General features: G+C 32.4%; 1 protein-coding gene across 4 annotated transcripts in view; it reads left to right on the top strand.

Moving 5' to 3' along the window:
• Window positions 1-16,943, top strand: part of LOC129808106 (serine/threonine-protein kinase svkA) — a 59,441-nt gene that overhangs the window by 19,622 nt on the left and 22,876 nt on the right. Inside the window, exon 2 of one of the 4 annotated variants that reach the window (XM_055857820.1) lies at window positions 14,558-15,133. The exons of the other annotated variants lie outside the window; for them this stretch is intronic. Within the exon in view, the coding sequence (XP_055713795.1) occupies window positions 14,684-15,133 (450 nt within the window). The 5' untranslated portion in view covers window positions 14,558-14,683. The remainder of the gene's footprint in view (window positions 1-14,557; window positions 15,134-16,943) is intronic. 4 annotated transcript variants of the gene reach the window in all.

Raw genomic sequence — 16,943 nt, 5'->3', positions numbered from 1 at the left:
TTCCAGTCATTTTCCAAAAGAACGAAAACTCTTACTGAGATTTTCCTGGATTTTATGAGAAATAATATTACAGCAATTTCAGGAAGATATTCGCGATTGATCCAAAAGCGCTCCCCAGGCAAGATCATGAATTTGATTCCGCCACCTTGTCCTAGGTCTGCCTCGAGGTCGCGCCTCCTCCGCAATGGCTTGCATAACTTTTCTGAGGAATCTTTCTTCTAAATTTTTGAGCTATTCATTTATTTCCAACTTAGGCTAAATAATCTTGAAGATCAGCCTGTTTCGAACATATGCTTAAAAAGGGAGAGGGTGTATGTATAAAAGTCAATAGATTTTATTTTGTACAGAATTTTGTGCAGAAGCACAAAAAAAAGATAGTATGTCGCGGAAAAGTTGGTGGTTACTTATTGAACATGAAATTGGTTTAAATTTAAGATTGAAAAGAAATTTCATTAAATCAATAGAGTTGACGTGTCTATTTGGGTGATTGTAATACATTTGTTGTTGTCTCTGCAACTTGGTGAGAATAGGATCAAGTTATATATTTTCCAGAAAATTGCCCTCTTCCCGAAAAAAAGAGAGAGGGAGTGAAAGAGTTCTGTGGGAATTCACAACTTTTTATGCCACATTTAACTTGATGAATTATTGGGTTGGAAGCAACGTGGGGTTGGATATCAAACATTTTCATAGTTAGTGGATATTTCGTGTGGTCTGAACAATTAGTATTTCTCCTCTATGTAGCGTTTTCCTAGGATATAACACTATAAAATATTCAGTATCGTGCTACACAACTACACGAGATCGATTTCAAAAGAAAACAAAATTAAAGAATATTTTACCCTGTGAGTTTTATAGTTAATTTTTATTAAATTTTCTCGCATTCTGAGAGATCGATATATTGATCAAGAAAAGTAGGACTGACAATGTCTGGGGATTTTCTGCACCCTATTTCAACATCCATAAAAAATTATTTTCACTGTGTACAGGCAGTGGGGTAAGAAAATCGGGGTAAGAAAATGCCAACTTGTGAAATTATTTCCATTCAATAGGTATATAGTGGGATGGTTGTAATTTGACTAAAGTCAACTAGAGGATTTTCACCAGTACAAGGTACTTGCTTAACTATCATACACATACGACTACACAGATAAAGACTTTCTTTTAAAAAGGAAACAAAAAAAAGATTCCCCTTAATTCTTGCACTTGTAGTTGAAAGAAAGCTGTTTAAAAAGATAAGCATAAAAGCGCTTGGGTTTGTGTAACGTACCATAATAAAAAAAGCCCAGATAAGCTTATGGTAGCTGAGATTCTTTACAGGTGACCTCGAAATGCGTGCAACTCGGGGTTCTTGCAACTCGGAATGCGTGAAAATTCGATTGTGAGGTGAATTTTGAGGGTAAAGAATCGCGTCGAGTAAACTGTTAACGACTGTCGAAATGGATAAAATTGGCTCGACGCGATTCTTTACCCTCAAAATTGACTTCACAATCAAATTTTCACGCATTCCGAGTTGCAAGCACCCCGAGTTGCACGCATTTCGAGGTCACTTGTAAAGAATCTCAGCTACCATAAGCTTATCTGGGCTTATCACTGGTTTTCACCGAAGATCTCTGTTTTCCACTGGAAGTCACCTTTCACTGAAAATAAATACTTCACTGATAAGCACTTTTTTATCAGACACAAACCACAGATTCAATAGCATGCGAACACTTTGAGGGTTTAACCAAAAATGACCACCTTATCGCCCTGCACAAAATTTAAAGGATTGCAGCTAAAATAATTGTTAGAGAAGGGATAAGATACCATCGTTAGAGTTAGGGGAGGGGAGGGGAGGTACGAGAGTATAGCAAATATTCTTTATATTCTTTTGAAATCCGTTAATAAACATAAGAGATAGAGTCCGGTCCATATGGATATAGTAAGGATTGGGGAACAGTGGATTGGGGTAGAGACGGATGGGACCCATTATTAGAAAAATCTTGCTCTCAGATACAATATATGCTAAAATTTCATCGAAATCCTTTCATATACACCGAAAATGCAGTCCGGTCAAGACATTTTTAGTTATAGCTTGGATCAGGGAACATCGAGGAAGGCGTGTGACTCACTGTTGGAAAGGTCTCGACCCCAGCTACAACATATTAAAATTTAAAGGAAAAGCATCGTCTAGTTTTCGAAATATTCGAATTTGAAATTTCGAAAATCGATTTTTCGATTATTCGGACTTTCGATTAAATCGAATGAAATTGGGGTGTTACAAGGGTTATAGTGCTTCACGAGAGCTTTCCAAAACGCCAAAATTTTTCGCATTCCGATAATTAGAACCGGAGATATGGCAATTTGAAAATTGAATTTTTGAGCCCCTCTAGCTCAGGTCAGGGTGAGGTTTGGTATCGATCGAAAGCTCTTAGGCCCAGCTATAACATACTAAAATTTGAGATCGATCGATGCCATAGGAGCTGAGTTATCGAAAAAACAAAATTTCGGGGTGTTTCAAAATGGCGGAAGGGGGGTGGGGAGGTGGATTTGATCTGTTTTGTGGGTTTGATAGACAATTTAATCAGCTACATTTTTGTCCATGTACAACTTTTCTTTCAGATTGTTTTTTAACCTCGATATTGAGGTTCAAACGAAAAACGAGCACTCAGCCAACTAAAGAAAAACTTAACTATTTCGCACATTTTGACTTTTTCTTTTCAAGTTTAGATAACCCAGAGTATTATTTTCACTTTTCTTACAATTGTAGGACTTTATTAATACTTATTGTGTTATAAAATGTGTTTAGATATAATGCAAGGTAATAACTCAAACAATATCTTCAGTAAGATTTCAGTGTTATTTCAATCTCAAAAGACTATTACAAAAAAGGCATATTAACTGCATATTGCAAAATTTTAAATATTTCAAAAAATATTTCTTATTAAATTTACGTTTTAGAATCAATAAGTATCTATTTTACCTTTTACATACCAGTTACATATGGAAAACTTTGCAAAAAATCCTTTTTCTAAATTGATTTCTTTTCATAGTTCTTTAAAAAAATTTCCTATATTTATCTACAATCCTACAATTTTAACCTCATAATTACGTGATTTTCGTCGAAATAAATGTAAAACTAGTTTTTGAACTTGTAATTGTTACTTTATGTATATCACATACGTTAAAGTTTTATACAAGTTTCCAAGTAATATTTAATATTTAAAGTAATAATAATATTTAAAAATTTAAAATGTCATATAAAAATCACCATAATATCGATATTTAAGTATTAAATAATATAATAAAAGCTTGTACTGCCGAATTGCGAGGGAAAAAAACAATAACACTCGAAATTGTGAAGGTTTTATTTAGCTGGCTGAATGCTCGTTTTTTGTTTGAACCTCAATATCGAGGTTATTAGATGAAGTGTGATAAGGATGATAGATAAGGAACATTTTTTTATTTATTTTCTAACTTCAGTGACGATCTAACATTTCACGCCCCTATAAAATGAAGTGAAATCCACACTTGAAATTTCATATTACCTCAATTTTTTTCTAATATCTATTAGGGGAAAGGCTCATAATTTTGACCATTTTCTTGTTTTGGACACTTTGAGGATAAAATTGGACACTAAAAATAAATTGATTGAAATCATGAATTTTTATTCCAATACTTGATGAATAATGAATTCCATCTAAATACTTGTTCTTTTTGGAAGACTTTAACACTAAATACGCTACATTTTGAATATGATTTGAGTTAAAATGGCTTTGTTGAAAATTCAGTGTGAGCAATTGTTTACGAGAAATATGACAGAACTTCGTGTTTACTTCAGTCTTATTTAGCTGTGGTGAAGTACTAACAATGTTTCTTCCAAGTTTGAAGTGCGGTATTTTCAATACTTATTGATTTTTTTTGTTACTCTCTTTTCAGAAGGGTTGTTTATAAACTTGGCAAGGGTTTATTGTCTTTGTTTTTACCAAAATTAGTCTTAATACGTTTAAAAATGAATTGATATGTAGAGGTGAATTTGACTCTTATTTTGGACAACTTAGTTATTAATTTGGACAACTTGGCTGTAAATTTGGACAGTTAAATAATTTTGGACAGACTGTCCAAAATTATGAGCCATTACCCTACTTGTCTTTGAGGTTTTCTCCACCCAAAATTAATGAGGCAAATAGTTTTTCATGTTACTTTTACAGAAATATGATAAAAAATGTTACACAATATTATTATTCTTCTCTTGCGTGCCTACGAATAATAGATTTATTGATTGCCAAATTCCTTGTAATCTTCAGGGTATAAGTTAGCTATGCTATTTGTTTGCGAAATTCCTCTAAATATCTAATTAAGGACATCCTGATGAGATATTGAGAATCTTTGTTTGATAAAATGTGAAGTAACTTTTCTCTTATTATTTCACAAGATATAGGGCGTTTCATGCATCCATATTTTTACTAAAATAGGGTGAAATATTCCACAAAAAATAGGTTATATTAGTGAGAGTTTAGTGGAAATGTCAATAAACAATCATATTAGCAGAACATCCCTCAGGAACTTAGGTCTTCCCTCATCTCATGCGGGATTTGTAGAGATGATGTATTATTTTTTTTTCTAAGATGATGATCAACATGGTACTCAGCTTGATAAAAGATGAAGTTACCTCTTATTAGAATTTGTGTTTCAAGTAATTTTGATTTCATTCTTATACTTTTCTCAAATTTATAACCCCCACCTCTATAGCAAGGTCTCTTTCTTATATGGAGCTATTTGGAACCAGATCCTTTACTCAGATCACAGATCCGATAGGAAAAAGTTATTTAGACACACATCTAGTATTGTTCAGTGGCAGAGCTAGGGGATTGTATTGGGAAGGGTGCTCCCGTGAGCAGGACCCGATTTAACCCTATAACAGTATTTTCTTTAAAATGCGAAAAAAAAGTTGTAAGAACATTTTTCTAGGATAATTATTATCCAATATAGCCGAAAAACCATCCATTCTTCATTATCTCATTTAGTTTAGGCGCTAGGTGAGAAAACATAAAATATTTTTGAAACTGTTTTTGCTTCTTTCTTTTACTTTTTTCATATTTTTAAAATAAAATATACAAAGTAGAATTACATATCTTTCAGTAAAAATAAATTTATTTTAGTCAGATAACTTTAAATAGGTTTTTTTTTTCTTGAAATTGGAAATGAGTTTTTTTGCACAAATATTCTTTGCTGCTTTTTCTCTAACCTGTGACACATAACCGGGAATAGCAACTAAACGAAGAGTCAAAATGAGTTTAGGCTCTCAAAAGATGTTAGTTAGACTATTATCGAGGACACTATAGCACTTTTAAATAAATAAAAACTTTGTAATCGCAGTAAATGTGATTTTTGTGAAGACCGTCGTGAAACGGTCTTACCTCACGGAGGGTTAAGGTGCGGGCTACCCCTCGACTCACATTGGGGGAAGAGAATAATCTTTAGGAGAGCAAAAGCACCTTTTATTAAAAATCATTTTATGAGGCGGTGTATCTATGACAATATTGTATAGGGGAAAGTTGGCATGGTTCGCACAGAGTCAACCTTCAAGCGATGCGAATTTTCTCTTTGTTTGCAAAGAGCTGACTTACCATTTTTCATCTCGTTTCATGAGCTTAATAATTATCTATCTTATGGCTAAGAAATGACGAACTAGCTCTTTGCAAATAAAGAGAAAATTTGCGTTGTTTGAAGGCTCACTCTGTGCGAACCATGCCAACATTCCCCTAGATATACTGACCTAAACTAAAGGCAACACAGATAAATAAAAGGATCAAATTGATAAAATTTGATCCTCATGCAAAGGATGGATGAAATTAACATGTTCTATTATGATAAATGTGCATTCAAAGTTTGAAATTTGATCTATCCTTTGCAAAAGGTCAAATTTGGGTTAATTTGATACTTTTATTTTTACCAGTGAATATTCTAAACTATTAAATTCTTATGGAAAATATTTTAGGGTAAATTCTTAAATATTATTACATTTCATCTTTAAAAAAAAATTATCAATCCATGTTCATGAGTGAACTGAACGAGTATCCCTCCACAAAGATCAGTAGTTTCTAAAAGATAAGTTTCCACTTTTAAAATATTTCGCGTAGCGATTGCTAATGTAGGGCAATTCTCTTACATGTTTGTATGTAAAGTGAGCTTTGGCTTCAACTCCACAGACCAAATGCCAAAGGGAAGATAACCCCATTTCGGTGAAAAACGCTCTCTAGAGCTTTTTGACTGCTCGAACAGAGAGAACAGTATATGTAATTTCTCAAATTTTCACCCCCTCCACCCTAAATTTCCATCTTCTACTCTAAGCCGCCCCCCCCGCTGCTACGGGGACCAATTTTCTCAACACATCTCAAATGATACGTCTCAGATCATTTCTGAGAAATGTCACGTTGTTTGTTCATCTGTATGTTAGCTACAAGCCAAACGGTTAGAAATAGAGACTTGGAACCTTCATAGAACCCCCCAAATCGACCCTCTAGGTCCATTAATATGCTCCTTACTTTCACCCATCCAAACCCATGTTCATTTGGGATTTATAGAAAACATGTCGTACAATTTTCATAATTGCAGCTGAGATTCTTTACACAGCTTAACGATCAAAATTCTGTTCTTCAACAGACAATAAATTCACACAGCCGAAAACATAAAAATCATTGACTAGATTAAAAAAATCTAAACTTAATTTTGTCCCCCAATCAGTCGGGTATCGGAGAAAGCTGTGTACAAAATATTTGAGAAAAAAAGAGATGTGAATTTTGATTTCATGAATTTTTTCTGATCTAACTGTGTTATCACACTTGCACATTAAAATTTTAATATGATTCACATTAATTGTCGCTGATGAGAGTCCAAATGTGTAATTTGTGTGTTTGAATCATTTTATATTCAAAATTTTATCTATTTGTTGATAAAAAGGTAGACTTGGCCCGCAAAATTTGATATAAATTGATTTATAGCATTAATGCAAAAAATTAATGCGATTTTCTCTTTAATTTTTTAATGTGTAAAATATTTATGTTTTAGGTAAATTTAAACATATTTTTGCAGGCCAAGTCCACTTCTTTGTCAATAAATAGAAAAACCTCAAATATTAAGTGACTCAAAGACACAAATAACATATTTGGACGCTCACAAGCGACAATTAATGTGAATCACATTAAAATTTGAATGTGCAAGTGTGATAACGCCGTAAAAGGTGTTCCTCATGTGTAAAACCTTTTTGTTTGATGAATATTTTACTATCCGTTTAGTAAAATTTAGTACAGATGATGGTAAATTTTACTGTTCTGTTTTTCTCGACTATTCTGTTAAAAGTTATTGATATATAAATTCTGTAGACATATATTCTAACAAAATTTTCTTTTCTTTCCAGGTAAATATCATAAATGATTTTCAATATTTTCTTGACTCATCATTTGGCAAGTGTTATATTAGTGCTTGAAGTTGTGGAATTACAGGTAATAAAAAGTTTTTAAACCCAGAATTTTCCCTAATTTTATTAACTTATTTATGTTTACTTCATTTTTGGCAATGGCAACCATCATAGTGAGTTGACAAAACACTGGTTGTGGTAGAGGAATTCCAAAACAAAGTCCGAAAACAAGTCAGCCATTATATGAGTAAATTTTTGTATTTTTTCCCAATTGTTCTAAAATAATTCTTCCTGACTACCTAACGTTATTTTTTTCTAATATTTACACGAAATCGTAAAGTAGAAGGTTGTAGAAATCCAGAATATTTTTTGTAAACCTCCAACTATTTGCCATGTAGTAAATATGTAAGCTCAATTGTGATGAATTTTCAAATGATCGCATTGATAAATGATTTTTATCATTTTTTTTTTAAAGCAAAATTCTCTGCAAATAGAAATACTCATACTTAATATTTTTCATTAGAATGAAAATTATAATTCATTGGATTCGTCAGAAAAATTATACTTATCTTTTAGGCTATTTCTGTCCCTATCGCCCATAGGAGCAAAAAATATACACAGAATCAGAATCTGTGGGATTTTTCAAGCTTAGATGTGAGATATTTCGCTGATTCTGTTTATCTTTTCCATTTTTATTGTTGATTTTCGGTCAGCGAAAAGTGTCTCGTACTTAAAGGGTTAAATTGTTGCCACTGTAGCTGCATTCTCGCGAAGATACATACTGAAACTTACATGTATTGTTAAAAATTCAAATACAAGTTGAAAGAGGGATTATAAATGTGTTGTTAATGTTCATTTCTTGTAAAGCCGCACTTGCATTCATCTAAAACCCACAACCCACAGTCAGTCGCTTTTTTCACTAACTGCCTTGCGGTTTATTTTGTAAAATTTATCGTTAATACAATTATAGAGAAATAGTCCTAAGAATGGGTTATATAGCTCTTATAAATATCTATGAAGAATTTATTTCAAAACTTAACTTATTTGGTAACACTGTGCTAGACTGAAACCTCTAAAAATAAGCGAACATAAAAAAATTTAGAGGAAAAAAGGAAAATTAGTTAATGTGCGCGTCCTATGAATTCTTGGTGGAGCATAATCCCATATGCGTGTGTAAAGATGAAAAATTCACATAAATGCAAATTGTATGATTTATTTTATATGATTCAGTGGAATTCATTGTCTTTATGTGTGCTCAATATAGAATGGAATGATGGGTGAATTTTATCTTGGGTGCGTGTAAATAGAACAATGTGGTATTGAAGGATATGAAATGTGTATTGCTATGACTTTGTTAATTTAAAGAGTCAGAAAAATATTGAATACGTAAAGGGGAGTGGTTTACATTATCTTCTTGCGGATATTACGTGGCTTACTAAAAACACATAATAATGACTTATTCCCTCGTCAGTTTACTTTAATTTTTGCACTTTCAAAATAATTTAAATGTAATAAAAACAAATAAAAATTTAATATGTAAAGACTTAAATAATTATGTGCTCGAGGAAAAAAATTGATGAGATATGTATATTTTTTAGTAGCAAATTTCCAATTGATCTAAATTTTCCCGAGATTATCTTTTACATACTTCACTTTAATATGTTATCTTTAATTTTAAAATAAATTTATCTGATATTAGATGAACCATTTAATAGATGTTGGATACTAGTTTAATTTAATAACCTAATTGAATAGGTATTTATTATCGCTTTTACTGACTTATCGGTATTAACAATTATACTGATATTTATTTGGGAAAAATATAAAAGTTTTTTTTTAACATGTTCAACTGATGGTAAAATTGTATATATGTATGCCTTTGCTTTTGTCGCCTATTTTAAGTTTATTCGCCTTTGAACTTTATAAAAGAACATTTAAGAAAAGTATTCAGTCTAAATTCTTGTGTGAGAAAACTTTATTCGAAATTTTACGTAAAATTTTACAAATTGCAATAGGCGAAAGTAAAATTGTCAAAGAGAGTTTTCACCATCTTAAGATAGTCAAGATAGATGACCGAGAAAGTTACTTTCAGAGTACTCTAACATCTATCATTTGTCTATTGTGTTTTATTTCTTAATGGAATAAGTAATGGTTGAAGTTAATCATTTTCTTGTGTACGTGTGCATAAATTTAACATACTATATAGAGAGATGAAGACACAATAAGCATTTCTTTTCACACATGCTCTGTAGTTATGTGCAATAATAAGATGAAAAATCTTGATAGTATAAAATCCCATTTCAGCAAAAATTCTCAATTTTAATTCATTCACATGGAAAGCTATGAGGCGGTATGTTCAGTCAAGTGCACAAGATGTACTAGAATGACCATGTAAAATGTTGGCTATTTCGAAAGGAAAAAAAGGAATTGCTAAAGGTAGCAGACAAGAGTATGATCATTTACTATTGTCGATAGTGTTGTCTAGAAGTATTTTTGTCTGAATAGATTTCTCTCCATTTGTGTGTATTTCACGGCTGAAACGCAGTTATAATTAATTGCATCTCTTTGATGCCACACACACCACACACACATGAATACACACAATTCTTGAATAAATCTTGAAAGAGCTTTGGTATGTTTCGGTTCAGGGAGTGATGATGATAACTGGTGGGGTAATGTTGATGAAAAAGAATGATGCTTAATTTTTCAGAACAAGTGCTGAAGAAATGAAGCAAAAGAGAGATTTTTGCATTGGTGATCTTATAGGAGAGATGTTGGCTTTAATGTGTATTAAAGTGTGTACTTATATTTGTTAATTTGTACTAATGGGGCAAATTCGTCCAACCTATGAACGTCATATGAAATTGTATAAGGTAATATTCTTAAAATCTCACCTAGTATCACAAAATCTTATGTTCTCCGATCGAGCTCAAAGTTGGGTAAAACGCTTTTCAGCATTTCCTGATCACGAATATATAATAATAATGCTGGCACAACATTCCATGAAGGAACAAGGCCTTCCCGCAAGGGGATTTCTAGACATGTATTATTACTTTTTCTTGTACGGGATAAGGTTGTCAGTCCCATGCCACGTGAAATCAAGTGCAGAGAAGCTCACTTTGTATATTATTATTATTCTCTTTGTATATTTTATTTTAAAAAAATTGAAAAAACTAAAAATGTGAATTTTAGAAGCAAAAAGAGTTTCAAAAAATTTTTATATTTTCTCACCTAGCGCCTAAACTAAAAAAGATAATGAAGAATGGATTGTCTTTTCGACTTTATTGGATAATAAAATTATCCTAGAAAACATTGTTTTTGAACTTTTTTTCGCATATTAAAGAAAACATCGTTAGAGGGTTAAATAACTCAAAAAATCCTTTGTGTAATATTTAATAACAACACATGGATACTTCGAGAATAAAACGAGACGTTGTTGGACCAAAACCATTCATACACCCATTCTTTAACGTCTTCAGAGTTCACAAAGTGCTGCTCAGGCACTAAGCAATTGGTAATCAGAAGGAGCTAGGCCTGAAAAATACAGTGGAATAGGAGAACATCTCATTTTATCTGTTGATGTTGCCCTGTACTGTACCATAAAAGTGCAACGCTACGGAGCGTGGTCATGTTGTAATATCAGTAGTTCGGTTTTTTTTTTTACCGATTTTGATCGAAATTGATCGGTAATAAAGGCCATTCATAGTATAGCTTAGTTTAATCAGCTCATCTTGCATAATTCCCCTTGTCAGTCCCGCACTAAGCGCTTAACATTGTCTTCTTGCAAAGAAATTTGATCGTGCCTTCTTTAGCTTTTGACGCTTTTAATTTTGAAAGGCGACATCTACGACATTTGAGTTGGGAATACTCGACTCAGTCTTTTTCATCGTTTGTAACTAATTCGATACTGGATACTCTTTTCATACGATAAATACAGTAGAGTTTAGAGTTAGACATTTCTCACTCGCCAAAATTGAACAATATTTTCAAAAACGTAACGTAATTCATGTAATATTCACTTTCCCTAGATTAAGACAAATAACTTTAGAGAATTTATCAACATAATTTGTTATTAAATGGATGGAATTTATACGACAATATTGAGGAAACACTAAAGTATAGTTCTAATTCAGACTCCATGCAAAACTTCCTTTACATAAAGCTCTCATTTTCCTCCATTTGGATATTTCCTATGGAATGTGAACACTAGAAACATCTTGGCCTATCATATTTAGTGTTATCGCAAGCCAATCTTATGATCTTCATCCAATAACGCTTGCTTTTAGAAGATGACAAAAACCAAAATCACATTCCTTAGATATGCAACTATATCTCTTAGTATATAAATATTTACCTACCTCAAGAGGCTCAGATTGTTTTCTTCTCAGTGAAAAAGATTAAGTAAAATAAGTTATCTTGTGTACGCCCTCAATTTGTGATAAGAATAGCTACTCGAGGAAATTTTATCAAAGCATTAAAATGAAAAAATATAGGTGATGTGTAATGTTATCACAAATTCCTTTCTTGTAAAATTTCACAATTAATTTGTATTGCTGAAGCGCAAAAAACATCAACAGCATCTTCCAATAGCTAAGGCATACATTTTTGCCTTTTCCTTTTTTGTGTAATACCTCAATATTTGGAGAGAAGAACAAAAAAAAAAAAACAATGGAGGGGATTTAGTTATATACACACCTTAATTTTTGTAAAATGTACACAAGTATGAGTTATACAGGTGTGTCAGTGCTAATGTGCATTTAACAGTACCGTGTCCTAAAAGTATATCATTTTAAAATACTTTATGGAAATATTTATTTTTGTCTCAATTTTTAATAACAAAAATCCCATTGGTATTTTGTAAGATTCTTAACAATCTCATCCTTTATAATCTTTACAAGATTAATATCCTGCGATTGTGTAGACCAATTTTGGCTTTTGCCCTTGAAAAACCGTTACTAGAAATGATTTCACGGAACTTTCATATTGAAAAAATGTACGCCCATGCTACCTCTAAAACGTCTATAAAAATGAAAAAGAAATCTCACAATGCGCTTTCGATCAATCGTAATTCCACACATTTAGTGTTGCAAACACTCCCATGTCGCCTGTAAAGAATTTCAGCTTCCATAAGCTTATCTGGGCTTATTACTCTCGTTTATTAATACACTTTTGATTTCTGAAGGCACTTGATGACTAATAGGATAACTGTTCCAAAATTATACTTTTCAAATAATCCTTGATGATCCATTTATTTTTACCACTGTGTGATGAATATCGATTATAAGCGATTGAGATGATAACTGGCGTTTTTGTCGCTAGTGTCGATTAATTAACATAAAACTATCGACACCTCTAGAGTAGTCGATTTGTACTCTCGAAGTGAAATTTGGTGAACACTTTATATTTTTTAGTAAGTAAATACCTTTTTTACTCTTTTGTTTTTATTAAATTTTGTTATTAATAAACAGTTCTTGTGAAATTATAATGGTTCTAAGTCCATAATTAAATACGTAATTCCATTATTATATAATATCACTTATCCAATATCACTTTATACTACAGAATCGAAAATTATAAGGAATCTAATAAATAAGCATTAACACCAATATAATTTATATATCAAGTTCGAATATTATGTAAAATTTTACTCGACGTTTACCAATGAGAGCAATAATATATTGTTGATAGTAGGAAGCACTGATTTTGACCTGATCTTCTCTTCCTTTGTCACTTTAACACTACATTTCGGAGCTTTACGGCTCCTTCCTCAACTATGAAAAGTAACTTGTGAGCAAGGAGTCAGACTGACAATTATTATCAGTCTACTTATTGTATGTAATGTCTATTACATCCAGTTGTAAATACATTGCAAAAAAAATTTGTGAGCCATAAAGTTCCGAAACGTGGTGTTAAAATATAAAGGACAAGAAGATCAGGTCAAAACCCGTATTTCTAGGGTGGATACCCCGAATTTGATAACACTTTGAAAAAAGGGGAATTTTTCAATATTACGATATTTTTGAATTATGAAATATACACAATAGTGATTGTTGCATATATTTCATAATTCGATAACATCGTAATATTGAAAAAATACCCTTTTATTCAAGATAGGATTAAATGGAACAGTTGCATTATTCGGGCGATTCTGGGTATCCACCGTAACTGTCTAAAGTTATATTCTTGACCGATTTGCCGATTACCATACCGCAATGATTATTCACCTACTTCCCTATCTCATAAATTCCTAACTTGAAGCGTTAATATACACTTTGTTTATGCTCTGTGCTCTGTCACAAATGTGGAACTTAGAGCGAAAATGGCACATATCCTAAGCCTTAGCCATAGGATATGTGTCCTTTTTGCTCTGAGCTCTACAAATATAATAGATGTCACATACGTCATGTATTTTATTTTTAGAAAAAAAATGTATATTTAGGCATAGTCAGGTACTGTGAAACACTTATACTACGAAAACAAAGTTTTATTTTAAAGTATTAGTCTCCAGTACCTATATGGTTGTCATTTATGTTGTGTGACTCAGAGCGAAGTTTCTGCACTGGTCTCACCTCAGTTGTGGCCGGAGCTTGTTTCATTTCGGATCAGTTACTCGTGTCTAAAATAGTGAATATACGAATATAATTAAGCATGTAAATTTAAAGTTGGAGACAATATTTGTAAAAAAAATGTTGAAAGGAAGCAATTACGTATAACTTCTTATTTGCCATAAAGCATAAACCATCTGTGTTATTTGGGTGGAGTGTGCGGAATGTGGGTGAAAATGTTGGCAATTTGTATGATTGAGTAGCACTATTTTTCAATGTGTAGTGATCAATGAAGATTGACCAAATACCTTTAAAATTCTCCCCACATCGAACTTTTTTTTTGTAGTGAAGTGGTTCTTCTTCAGTGAATTTCTTTAAAGATTCTATTTATTTGAATGCGAGGGAAGAAGATAAAAAGAGAAAAAATCATGGAATATATGAATGAATGTTAATGATTTTCTGACACGACACAAAATCCATTCATTGGAGCCAAAAACACCAGTGTAGTAATTCAAATGCGAGAAAATCCAAGTTTTGTGTTGTTGTTTGTTGCAAAAAAAGCTAGTGGAAGAGTAGAGTCCAGGGAGTGAATCAACAGTCAAATGGATATTTTCAGGGTAGGCTCAATGAAAAAAAGAGGGAGGAAACAATAATAGGAAGCAATTAGTTAAGGAGAGTGTATGCCACATGTTGCAAATCAGTGGAGATTGATATAATTAGAATAATGGTTGAGTAAATAAACATGTGGCGAGACATTAGTGCAACAGCTATTCAGGCACCTCTGGGCACTTACCAACAGTATCCAGCATCTGGCCCTCCTGCGCCTGGTGGTCCGGCGGTAAATCGTTGGAACGTGCCTGGTCAGAGATCTTCATATTCCCTGCCACATCCAGCTCATGCCAACAGCAATATGCGATGGCAGCATTTCGATGGGCCATCTTCCCATACTCTGGCGCATTCTCCGTCTTTTCAGCACATTCCATTGGCCCATGGGCCTGTAGATACGACTCGGCAGGTCAAAGCAAGGCCGGCTTCAATGTACGATACTCCACAGCAGTCTAGCTACTTACCGAGTTTTCTCCTCTCTGGTATAACCAAATCTAGCAAAACATCAAAAAATAATCATCACCATCAGCAGCAAATTGGATTCCATCATGGTCAGCAGCATTTACGTCAGGGCCCTGGAGAATTGGTAAGAACTTCCTCTGACCCACATTAGGCATTCGGTTGGATGAAAATGACCAGTATGATAGAGAGCGAAAGATATTACCTAATAACTCGAACGGTTGTTACACAAGACTTCGTCAAGAGTCTCTTTCTCGCACTGCATCGGTAATGTATTTGTATACTATAGCTATTTTTTAAAGACGTCTCCTTGTAGGAACTTTAAATACCAATTCTGCTTTTCAATTAGAAATGGAATGAATTATTGGAAAATTCACACAAGTATTTACATAGAAATTATCAGAAAAATGTATTTTAAGAGTTATATTATTCAGTTGATAAACTTCTCGCAACTTTCACAATATCTTACCACTCGAGCATAAGTGTCATCGATAATTTTTATAATTGATTCTTTGTAAAAAAAAAATTATCGTTTTCATAAATGATGAAAAAAATCAATATTCTCTTAGTGTTTCGTCACAAAGTAAAAAGAATTCGATTTATTCTGAAGTATTCGTAAGTACTATTTGCCACTTTAAAATTTAATGGCTTAGTAAAATTTGAAATTATTGTCATAATTAAAATGAATTGTTGTTTATAGATTCTTTGAAGCAATATCTATCTATATACATATTTAGGAGTCTTCTCGATTTTTTTTGTATATGTCATTGAAGCAAAGTTTTTTCCCGAATTATGCTTGTTTGAGTACTTTTAGCCATTTGTTTTAAATTGAGTTACGAAAGTACATTGGTATATGAGATATTAAAAGTCATTAAAATATTAGAATAAAACATAATATTCGTATTATAGTGACACCATGCATTGAATTATTATAGTTTTTTTTTAAGTAGCGAAAAGTCCTTACATGGCTAATGGGGCTTACTTCACCCTATTGGATTGCTTTTCGTGGTATTTGTCTCCATGAGTAGATGATGAAGAAAATATACTCAATGTTGTGAAACATCACAAATAACTACGGGTTTCACTTCTTTACAATATACAAAAACTTCAAACATTCACTGCACTTTTCAATACATTTCTATACATAAAAATTTTTATGCTGAGAGAGAGGGAGCAATTTTATTGTGGAAAAATGAAAATAGAAGATGGTGGGGCAATCGAAGACATTTTTACTATAATTTTTCTTACTATGTAGTTTATTAAATTCCTGCTTTGAAAAGTAAAAACGTTAAAGTGTTAACGTACATAATAATGCTCTAACAAATTGAAAGAAATAAACACTTTATTCACACATTACTGCGAGATAATTATTTACAAAATAGTGGAGGTTAAAGGGATGGGTCGTGCGCGTAAAAAATGTATCGAGATTATATAATATTAGTTATGAGGGGTGGCTCACAGAAAGAAGTAAGTCCATACCTCTTCCCGTTTAGCCTCTAGCCCGGTAACAAAATAAATCAATTAACATTGCTTCGCCGATTCATTACCGATTGAGACCGCCGCAAACGGGTTAAATATTTTATCACCTTTTCAAAATAATTCATATCTTGCGCATTCTTAAACTTTCCCAAACATTCACACTACCAGGAGGGGAATTCTATAATACTACGACAATGTCATGTGACTAATTTTCATGGTAAATTCCAAGTTAGAACAAACTTAAATTCCAGTGATCATCTTTCACTTAGATTCATAAACTTGAAAAATTATAAATTTATCATATGACATTGTCATACGGTTACAGAATTCCCCTACAGGGTTCTAATTAGGACACTAATCTACTTTACCTTTACATTTATTATTAAAATTTATACATTAGCTAAAATGTTTAAAATGGGCTTGAAAATCTGTTTTTAATAACTTTAATCAACCTCTGA

This window comes from Phlebotomus papatasi, chromosome 3 (assembly GCF_024763615.1).
Source record: "Phlebotomus papatasi isolate M1 chromosome 3, Ppap_2.1, whole genome shotgun sequence".
Taxonomy (NCBI): domain Eukaryota; kingdom Metazoa; phylum Arthropoda; class Insecta; order Diptera; family Psychodidae; genus Phlebotomus; species Phlebotomus papatasi.
Note: the sequence above shows the minus strand (reverse complement) of the source record. Positions and strands in the feature narration are given on the sequence as shown.